General features: G+C 40.1%; 1 protein-coding gene across 1 annotated transcript in view; it reads right to left on the bottom strand.

The window, feature by feature from the left end:
* Positions 1-850: 850 nt before the first annotated feature.
* RABGAP1 (RAB GTPase activating protein 1) overlaps positions 851-11439 on the bottom strand; it is a 67596-nt gene continuing 57007 nt past the window's right edge. The window contains exons 19-25 of the mRNA XM_009892276.1: positions 9609-9701; positions 8502-8612; positions 5579-5683; positions 5004-5087; positions 4085-4156; positions 3365-3562; positions 851-2571 (exon numbers count right to left, since the gene is read on the bottom strand). Coding sequence (XP_009890578.1) covers positions 2449-2571; positions 3365-3562; positions 4085-4156; positions 5004-5087; positions 5579-5683; positions 8502-8612; positions 9609-9701 — 786 coding nt within the window. The 3' untranslated portion in view covers positions 851-2448. The remainder of the gene's footprint in view (positions 2572-3364; positions 3563-4084; positions 4157-5003; positions 5088-5578; positions 5684-8501; positions 8613-9608; positions 9702-11439) is intronic.

Here is an 11439-nt window from a genome sequence, read left to right as displayed (position 1 = left end):
AGTAGTGTTTACTTAGAGAGCAGAAGACATCTGAACAGCAAAGCAACAGTTCTCCCTTTAAGTACCTCATTTTTGGAGGAAAGAGCAAGCTACACTATTTCCCAGTCCCTTTGGGGAAGGTAAGTGGATGAAGTGCTTTGGGGTTGAGTTGTTCCTTCTTCCCCCTTGCTCCCCCTTCCCATATTTACCTTCACCTTATAATGCCATTCTCTTAAAGCAGAAGTATGGTTCAAAAAGTGTCAGTATGATTACAGCCTCCTAGAGCAGGGCTGCTTTCGGAGTCACCTTTAGTCATTTTGGGGACAAAAATACATTTTTACTCCTTGTTATCTCTGCAGAACACGCACAGCTAGGGGAGCCTGTGCTGCACTGTGACCCAATTACTGCAGTCATCCAGTCGCACAGCTAAACTCTACATTCAGCTATGACTACAAAATCCTAGCGAAGATGACGTGAACACCACTTGACCCCACAGAATTTGTTACTGATGATGACAAACAGAGCTAGCCTACATGTATTTTGCAGATCCAAGCAGAATTTGGAGGGCCATGGAAAAAAAAATGTTCTAAATTGGACATGTTTGAGAAATACTGAGTCACAAGCCTCAAGCTGCACAAGGTCACTTTTGCAGTTTCTTTTTTCAAAGCAAACCCTAGATTTTATTACATAAAGCAGTGTTGGCAACACTTAGGATATGCAGTCTTTTTTAGCAAAGCCCTTTGCGGCATGACTATAGTTTCAGTATTAGAGAAGCTTGCAGATGCTGCTGCTTCTACTTTAAGAAGAGAATTAGTTTTATATTGCAAAATATTTAATTAATTTCCTGTTAAAATGAAATGAAACAACAAAATAGTTATACAATTTTACTAGTTTATATTTCAATTCATAAAGTATACACACTGCAACTATGCTACCACAATGTCCACGCATCTAATATTGATGGAGTTACAGTATATTTTTTTTTTTGGTATTAAACAATAGAGATAATGTATGCAGTTAAGGAAAAAAGCTTGGACATAGCATGTTCTATTCTGTAGTTACAGAGTACATTAGCTAGCATTAGTACAGTAAACAAGAAAAAGGTAGAAATACAAAATAAACCAAATATCTTTATATACAAACCAGTGCCTCTTATTGTTACCAGCTTATACTCACACTGCACACAAAATTTATCCACTGATGCAATAGATACTTCAGCATAACACAAACCATTATAAATTAAAAAAAATTACAAGGTGCAAAACTCCATTCTACAGCTTTCTGGTGAGAACTCAAGACAATCCAATGAATAAGAAATCCAAACACGTTTAGCACCTATTAGTGCAACTGCATCGAGCGTGAAAAATGACCTACACAACCTCTGAACATGTTACCAGGGAAGCCAGTTGGATAACTATAAATGCTCGCAGCTACACTCACGCAGTGATTTTTGCCTCATATATATCTCAGTTTATTGTTTCTTTGTCCCATTCATACCTATGTGCAAAACTAAATCCTGGAAGCTTTCTCAGAGCTTCGCAGAAGGCCTGCTACAGCCGGTAAAAACAAACAAACAAAACCAAAACAAAAACCCTGACAAAAAACAGACAAAAAGACTCAATTAAATGTCAGACCATCCACATAATTAGTACTTATTAGCAGTCCTGGTGTTGGGGATTTTAACGCTGTTGATATGTGGATCAAACAATATGACACAGAAGTGAAACGGAAATTTGCCAAGAATTCTCGTTATTCTTGTCTAGCACTTCGACAAGTCTCCCAGCCTCAGGTTGTGAATTTGTTTGGCAGCCCATGCCAAAAAAGCCCAGAGTTGCATAGAATTGATTAGTAACAGAAAGAAATGCCAAACACAGAGAGATGGATGCTGCATCTACTAAAACAAAGTGGGGTTACTCGACAGGAATGCTGAAATCATCCCCATTCATAAAGCAAAACATGTCACCTCCTACTCCATATCCTACCTCTGGGGACTGCTTTCTGGCACTGATGTAGTTCTTGCTAAAGTTGTCTCTTTTTTGTTGTTTTTTTTTTCTTTTTCTTTTTTTTTTTTCCTTTGTTAGTGACACTTTTCCTTTCAAATAAAATATTAAAAAAGGTTATAACTGTAAAAAAACCTATCATATGTAAACTTAACAATTAGGGTTTGGTAAGTTCTCGTACCTAGTCTGTGAAAAGCCTCCAGCCAGACCGCAGAATGGAGTGTTTCTCTGAAGAGCTTCAATCTAGCTACATCACCTGTTAAATATCAGTAGTATGGAGATCCCATGTCTAGCAATAAAACCCTTCTTGCGTTTCCATCCTCTTTACCACTGACCTATTGAAATCCTGACATGCTGTGTTTCTATTTTATTTACATTCTGGTCCTCTCATGTCACAGAATTAAACATCTGGCCAAGGAAGGCAACAAAAGGTGTTGTGTTAAGAAGGTGTGTTTGACAGAACTGCTTTTCAACAAGTCTCTTTTCCTTGGACTCCAGTCACTGTTTTTATAGAGCTTATTGTTCTGTTGAACCACGTTTTCTTTGCAGCTTGTACTTCATTCAACGCCAGACCCAAATGGTGCTCCAAATCCTGCAAACATAGGAGTAATTTCATTAATTTGTTATGTATTCACAGCACAAGGTTATATGAGCTAAACTTAGAAGGCTCTAGGACATTTACAACCTCTTGGCCACTTCAGAAGTGAAACAAGTCCTACGTAAATTAAAAGTAGCACAACAAGCTGATGAAGAAAAAAAAGAAAAGCTCTGAAAAGCATACCAAGACTTGTGTCATTGCCCTTTGTGAAACATTCAGCTTCTTTAGTACATCCAAACCCTTTAATTCATTCCCATCTGAGAAGGAGCTATTCCCAAAGGAAGTGGACTTTCTACAAAGTAATTTTTACCTTTCTGTGAACTGACATACCGGTTTTAGGCTAAAAGAACAATGTTGTCATATTTTACGCAAATACCTCAAATACCTGGAGTGCTTTCTAATCATGTTTTACGAAACATGTCTAACATTTGTCACATGTTACTTCTTCATTTAACATTGATGGTGAGATAAAGAAATGCATGATTCAGTACTTTGTCAGAGCTTGGATTTCTTCCAAGAAGTTGCAGAAGTTCAGTCAGTAAATACTGCACCGCAGCCAGGCAGATGTCTGGAAGTTGTAGTAGCTGGTAAGTACTTCAATACAATTTCAATTATTTTGTCTGCGTACAAGAAGTTTCAGACCCAATGTTTGGTTAAATAACCCATGCAGGAAATAGCAGGTTACAGTTTCAACCAACAGGATCTGTTCCAATCTCTCCACAACACACATTATTCTAGGAACGCAGACATGCCTTATAGGCTACAGAATGAACCTCCAAAGCATTACCTGTATTTTACATTCCGCCTCCACAAGCTGCAACTTGGTCTGGGCCAGCTCAAGCTCCATTTCCCTCAGCTGGTTTTTCAGCGTTTCCTTCTCCTCATCTGTGTCCTCATCTGAACCGTCCTTGGCAGAACTAGCAACCTTCACACGGCCTTCTTTATTGAAGAACTCCCGGCAATGCTCACAGTCGTCCACTTTTTGCTAAAGTAAATACCTGATTGTGAATGCTCGCGTCGAAGTGCTGGTGATATGATCAAAGCCTCTGCTCTGGAAGAGCAGCACAACACAAGAGGGACCACTAATGACCTGCAAACCCATCTGAACTTTTGGGGAAGCACAGCCACGCAGGAACTCCAGCCACACTGCTGTACTTTTGGTAATACAGTATTGCTACAATAACGGGCTCTGTACTGCCTACATGTTACTTTATGGTAAAAGACAGTCAGAGAAACCTCCTCCAGAAGAAAGGACCCCTCAAAAAAATTAACAGTTATTATTGCTCAGCATCAATGTTAGTATGTAACCAATATAGCAGAGAGAGCCCAGTTACTCATCTCTTCTCCAAGACCTCCCCCTTATAATCTTCTTTCCAAAACTGCAAGTCACTAAGGAACTCGCTTTCATTAGTAACAATTTTAGTAATGAAATAAATTATGTGCTTTCTGTTACGATTTTGCTCAGAGATTTAAACATTCTAGACTGTGGATCTGTCCGATCTCTTACCCGTATTTTCTCAATTTCAGCTTTATTTGCTGTTTGTTGCTTTTCCAGTCGCTCACTCAGCTGGGAACAAATCTGACAAGAAAAATTATGTTACCAGACCATTTATAAATGTGAATTTCCTCCCAAATGACTGCTAAAGCATAAATAAATGCTACAGGAATATTAACATGGATAGTCTGAGGGCTCTGAGAAAGCCAGGAAAATTGGGATGCTGCATTAAGTTGTCTCATTGTACATACTCTCAGTTTCTATATGTTCTTCTGTGCCCAAAGGAAAGGCGCTAATAACTGCTAAAACTGAGTTATTAGCAGTTTCGCCTTGCTAAGGGAGCCAGAAAAGGTTAGGAACAGCATGGCTCGGGTTTTTTTGCCTTTGGGATAAAAGAGCCAGGCAAGACAGCCAAAGTAGTGAAAACATCAGTTCATTCCTTGAGACTTGTGTGATGCAGACTTAAGAATGTTTTGAAGGTTATGGGCCCACAAAAAAAAAAACACCTGAATTTGCTCCCTTGATACCTTATGATCAGGAAACTGAATTCTGCAGCAAAATCTTTGAAAGGAAAAAGGGACCTTTTTTATTTCTGAAGTGTGGTTACCATCTGATTGAAGAAGGGAAGCTGGGAGAGAATATTTGTTGTTTGGAATGAGGTGAACCTTTGACATACAAGAGCCCATCTGAACAGCGTCAGACTGTAACCGATGGTGTGGTGACTGATGACGCACATCAGGGGCAAACAGAACTGACCACCAAGCGTCAGCATCTCAGCAAAAGAAAATGCAAAACCAACCACAAGCTTCCCATTTAAAATATCTCCTCTAACGCATGGCACAGATTACACTTATTTCCAGAAATCTCCTAAAATACCTGAGAAGGTCTTGCAATTTGATAACAAACCACATCATCATTAAGTTGTACTTACCTGTTTGTAGTCACCAATAATAGAGCTGTTCTTTTTGATCTCTGACTCTGCTTTGTCTAGTTCCCTACGACACATTTCCTTCAGCTGCAGGAAAAAAAAAAAAAAAAAAAAAGGTAAAGGGTTTATGTATTTGTACAGTCTGAAAAATAACCAGGTGGTATTTCCGCCTTCTCCTTAACCTCACTGCTATCCTCTACACCAGGGAACAATGGTCTAGCTCAGCTCCATGCAGACAAGGAAAAGCTGGACTTTGGTGGCCATCATCGTTAGAAAAATTGACTAGCTAAGAGAAGAAAGTATTAAAATAAAGTGCTGACAGCTGAAGTCCTGTACTGCCTCTCTGTGCAGCCATCTCTGGCACAGTCTGTGCCTTCGTGGTTTCAAGTTAAAAATTCACTACCCTATGAAGCACCTGTCAGGAAAGCGAAGAATTCTGCTTTGCTGACGTTCTTTACACCACAGAAGAGGGACAAACATGACTTTGAACATAAAGCCCTTCCCACACTTGTCACTCTTTTTTTTATATTAATTTCTGTACTGCGCAGAAATGTGAAAATGACAGAAATGCTCCTAACCTGAGCCGATTCTTCTTCTAGGCGCCTCTTTTCTTCTTCTGCATCAATCAGCTTCTGTTTGGTCATTAGCAGTTCCTTATTCAGAGCATCTGCCTTTTCCTCCGCCTGAAACACAAAGAGCGGAGTGGAGCACTGAAGAGGCTTTCGTGCCGTGCGGGCGCTGTTAGGCAGCCATGGGCACAGGCTCCAGCAGGACACAGCCAAGATAGCAGTCTTTTCATTCTTGTTAATAAGGGTCTGTTCATTGTTATTAATAAAACTTTATTCTGAAAATTATTTTTCCAAAAATTATCATCTGCAATGGCAAAGCAGCAACAAATCAAAATTAACGACGTATACCACTACACTCCATCACTCCAAAACTCCTCCTTGAATTCAGTCATTAGTTTTAGCAAAACTGGAGTAGGGATTGCTCCACAGAAATCCAGTAACAGAAATAAGGGGCTTTTTTTCTCATCCAGACCAAAAGCTGACCAAAACATTTTGAAGACAACAAAAGGCACAGAACAGCTCACAATGTGCAAGATCAATAAAAGACTATAACGAGCTTAGAACTGAGTTCAATTTGCAAACACTCAACCTTGCAATGAACATAGAATTAATGAAAAATGCCTCTAGAATATTCAAAAAACCCCCAGAACTCTATGACACCTACCAATGGATGTGACACCATCTTTATTATGTCACCCAGAAAATACTGCATGAAAAAACTTAGCTGCCAAAGCAAACATAAGAGTCAGACCCCTCTCTCCTTTCCTCCTTAAAGAGAAGAGATATCCCACCAGAAACCATACAATCTTTTTTTACTGCAGTTTTTTTTAAGAATAAGATGTACTGTTGAAAAATCTTGGGCTCTTTATAAACCACTAAAAACTCTCTCTGCAAAGTTAAGTCACCTTTTCCTGTCTTATATACAGCAATGCAGTACTTCCCTATAGTGTATGAATTCTACATAAAAATAGATCAATAACTCAACTGATATATAAAATCTTCAGAAAGTAGCTGTACCAATTCCCTTCAAAGGAAGAAAATCAAAAAGTGAATTTTAGTCCCTTAAAGTCCTGCTGATCCTTTAAAACAGATAGCAAAGGCAAAGAGAACATCTTTTCATTACACATGGTTTCTAAGCTGTTTTAAAGTTAAAGAAAACTGGGATGTGGGAGTCCAACAACAGGAGAAAAATGAAGCCTATTTTCTGGCCTAGTGCAAAGGATATTAAGGAAATTCTTGTGTTTCCAAACGCTTTGCTTTGATCTTTTAGGCTGCAAGATTTCAGACGTGCCATGGAAGTATTACAAAAGGTGTGTTAAACAATGCCCTTGGTACTTTTCTTTTGGGACACCTGGCTAGTAGAATGAAACTTATCCTTTGAGAATCCAATTAGAAGAATTAATCAGGGTCCTAAAGTAGGATCAAACCTACCTATCTCCTCCTGGGGAATAACCCAAATGCTGCCAACATCATTTACCATCTTTGAAGGCATGACTATTATATATCCAATGAGGCATCTCAAAGATTTTGCTTAATTTTGTTCCTCTCTCAGCTCTCCATTTACACGAATCAATGTAAAAGCATAACTATGCCTCAGACAGGCTCAAGCAGCCACAAACAACAGTTAATAGCTGGTACAAAAAGCTTCTTCAGTACATTTTTTGCTGGAGCCCAGCCTCTGAGTGCAACCACCGGGCAGTCTGCACAGCCTCCTATGAGCTGTCTTTAATGAAGTGCAAAAGCACAGGTAACAGGAAGGGAACATACCAAAGCGTGGTGAAAAACCTGCTTCTAAAACATACTTTTATGATTCACAGATTTTAACGCTAAAGAGCAGTAGATGTACTAAAACCTGAAAGTCATAAACCAAACCTCATTATGAGCAACATTTACCCATTGGCAGCAACATTTACTATGAATATTTTTCCAACAGCAAGTTTCCAGGAGACCGTGGGAAACCTGAAGTTCTCTGAAGCAGATAAGCTGCACCATTTTAAAGCCTGTCAGCTCCTGCGCTGTATGATTTTCAGAAGTGATTTTCCTTTGAGATTCCAGAAATGCACTTATCTTGGTACAGAACAAGAATGGCAAAACACGAGCACTTGAACCCTTCCCCTCATCTCCCTAAGCAGATAGACTAATTGCGTTCTAGCCTACCATATGCACTACAAACGCCAGTATCTTTCTGTCTCTGCATGTCCTCTAAATAAAAAACAACAGCATATCCTAATAAACTCTCCCAAACATGAGTATGTAAAGAAGGGAATGGGATAGCAAGCTTAAAAAAAATAATCCTGTAACACAAAGCGAACCTGAAGTTTCCTCTTGAGAGCTCTACTGATGTGAGAAACGACCCGGGACAATGAGTTCACACGGGCAGATTTCAACAAGCCAAATGGAAACCACAATAACATTTTCAGAGTTGCCTAAGGTGCCTGAGAATCTGATTCCACCGAGAGCCAGACAGACTCAGACTTTCAAGTTTATTAGGCACTTTGCAAAAGCCTGTCTGCTGTGAAATCTTATTCATAAGAATATCAGTTGAAGGAAAACAGAATACAGCCTCCATGTTATTATCTCTGTGACAATTCAAAGACTTGACTTGGCTCCTGCTAGACTTTCTTTTAATACATGTAGAGAAGAAGAAAGTCACTGCTCCAGCACAGGCTCAGAACCTCTCCTCTCCTGCAAATTACTCTGAATGCTTTTCAGAGAAGTTAGTATTTCAGTCACTGATCCTGTTTCCTGTGGACCTCTGACACAGGCCGATATATCATCAGTCTGCAATAAGGACGCGGAGGAAAGAATCCTATCCCACCCAAATAAAAAATACCACAGGTATCTCCTCTAGGGAATCCACCCTTGGTGTCTTCCTCTGGGGAATTAGCCCGAGTACCTTGTCTCCACTAGACAGCATAAAGAGATGTCTTACATTGTCTAAATCTTTTCGCAGAGCAATCTTGCTGGTCACCAGTTCGTGTGCAAGATCATCATTTTCTTGCTCAAGCCTCATGTTTGCTTCTTGTAGGCGCCGGTTCTCACGCTGTGGAAAACAAAACAAAAAAAAAAAAAAAATCAAGAAAAAGGTCTTCCCAGGTGTTCGTCTATAAAACACACCGCATACTGTGCCTAAGCAAAAATGCCGTATATCTTAAGTATGCAAAGACAACTCTAGCTGCATGAAATTCAGTGAGGACAAAACTAGCTAACCATATTGTAAATATAAAATAAGTAAAATATTAGCCTTGAGAAGAAACCACATATAAATAACTCTGCTCAGCTATTACTTGTTGAGCTACAGACATGTTTTTGAAGACTGCAAAAGTAGGGGTGTCATTTTGCCATCAATATAGCTTGCCAGGAGGTTCCTACAAGTACTGATTTTCTTGGCTCAAAATAGAATTTGCATGCTGGAAACAGGTGAGAGGAGGATCCTGAGAAAAACACTATTTTTTCCCCTCCTGTTACAACTCCCAACACACAGACAGATATTAAAGAAAATTTACATAAAACTCTTCAGCTTAAAAAATATAAATTTATGTATGTATGTGTGTGTATGTTATTGTGTTACATATACCCATATATAATTTTACATAGACAATTGATTCCTATATTATATTTATTTGATAAATATTTATAAAATTATACACCCACCATAACATACATCATTTGAAATTAGGGAGAGAAGTCAGAATTATAATCAATGGAAGGCAGAGTTATAATCAGTTAGGCATTTTCTTTCTGTTCATGACTTTTGGTGCAATCAGCACGTTACACAAGCGCTCTAGTGAAACACTCGTATAAGCCCAAATATAAAATCATACTATTCCTTTTTTTCATTGTGAAGGTGGGCTCGCAACCACCGCATCATGATTAACATTGCCAATATAGAGAGATTTACTTCCTGTTCATGTAGCCGATTCCCCTGTTGTATCCTAATTGGTCACAAAATGAAAACAGGCCAAAGGAAAAGGGAGTCCAAGTAGGAACTTCCTGCAGGTACTGTGTGTTAAATCAGACGGGAGTAGGTAAGCGTTACCTCAAATCTTTCTATAGGATCCTCCTGTTGAGCTTGCTGCTCTCTCATGGTATGATACTCCTTTTCATATTTCTTCAGCTTCTTCTGGCTAATCTAAATTAAAGCAGCCCATTAGTTCCTGCCCAGAACATCAATAAAAGAACACAATTCACAAAGAGTTATGGTACAAGCTTTAGGCAACTCCTGCCTTCTACAACACATGGCTAGTAGCTGCACTCAATTTTGAGTAGCAAACCCTTAGACACAGCCAAAAATTGTATTGCACTCAATATAACGACAGAAGCATCCCTTCCCATTCTTCTTTTGTGGAACATGGAAAAGCTTTTGAAAGGCATCCCCAGGAGCATCCTACCTGAGTTCCCCTTGGTGCTGCGGAGCTGTTTGATGCTCCAAATACTACGGTGGCTTAGCGTAACAGATTGCCTCGAAACCCGCGATGTGTGTTTAATTTTTGACCTAGCATGATGCTGAGGTTTCTTCAGCTGCTTTTTCAGCTGTAACATTTATCATCATGCAGAAGTTTACTTTACATGAGACTGCAAATGCTGAAAGGGCAAGTGCAGGCTCAGCTGACATTTCTGCTAGTGTCACTCAAGCTCAGTAGCAAACAGCCCAGTCCCAGCGCTGCCTAGGTGTCTCGGCAAGCAGCAGCAACCCAGACGCACGTATGCTCTGCCCCTGCTGCTCGGGGCTCTGGAAGGCTGGAATTCCATCCTCAGTGTGACAGACACACACCGCCAGGAAAGTGACTCTCTCAGAGTCCCAGTTTCCCCTTTTGTGAGAAGGGAGGGAAAAGGCGGTGTTGGATTCAATAGTTTGTGCGCAGTGTTTGAGTCTGTCAGGGACAGAGCACACAGGAGAACCTGTAACAGATCCCGATCGGCATCCTGCCGGGGGTCACCGGTCAGCTGTGCCATATGCTGCGACGGTTTAGCAACACAGACCATGCCAAGACCACTGTGAGCATTTCACATGCAAGTTAGTATGCATCCAAATTAAATCTCTTGTATTAAAGGTCGCTGCTGAATTTTTTCATAAAACCACATAAATTAAAAAGCTATGGCTATGTTTTCCTCTTTAAGAGGCCTTGTCTGAGAAACACGTTAAACAAATTTTACATGCCTAAATGACAGGCAGAATGGAAAACTTGTTTAGTTTCTCTTATCTTTGGTTTTATCGTTAACAACCTTACTTGAGATGAACTGTAGAAAACTGGTAGCCAGGCTCCCTCTAGTGAGAGCTGCAGAGAAACATTTCACCGTACTTCAGTTGACACTTTTTTGGAGATGCCAGCCCATGTATCTGGAGTCAGTCCAGCCACATCCCAACTGCAGAAGTTATTCTTACTAAGTGCTCCAGACAAACACGCCGAGTGTTAACCCTTTACTGACAATGAAGTCAGTAGCTTCGGAAGATTATTTCACTGCTCTGCCCCCGCTGAAACACTGCCCAGATTATTGGGTTTCATACAGCACATCTCAAGCTATGTCAAGGTTACATCTTGAGAAGTGAGGCATCCGGCCACGTGAGAGAGAAAAGGAAGGCACACCATTGTATTTTCGTCTTTTGTTTCTCTGAGTACATTAAACCAGTTTTGCCTCTAGATAGGAATAATGGAGTGATCCTTAGAAGATTTGTTATTGTCGCCAATTGTGGACATTGGAGCCCTAGAGGGAATCGTGCCCCGGGAAAGTCAGCGGGGCCTTTGGGTTTGCATGGTGACAGAAAGCAGAAATGAACACTGAAGTCCCACCACAGTTTCGCAGAGGCACAGGAGGCACCAGTAACTCTGTTAACATTTGACAGCAACACTGAGGAGTGACTTTAAGAA

Source organism: Charadrius vociferus, unplaced genomic scaffold (assembly GCF_000708025.1).
Source record: "Charadrius vociferus isolate BGI_N301 unplaced genomic scaffold, ASM70802v2 scaffold549, whole genome shotgun sequence".
Lineage (NCBI taxonomy): Eukaryota > Metazoa > Chordata > Aves > Charadriiformes > Charadriidae > Charadrius > Charadrius vociferus.
Note: the sequence above shows the minus strand (reverse complement) of the source record. Positions and strands in the feature narration are given on the sequence as shown.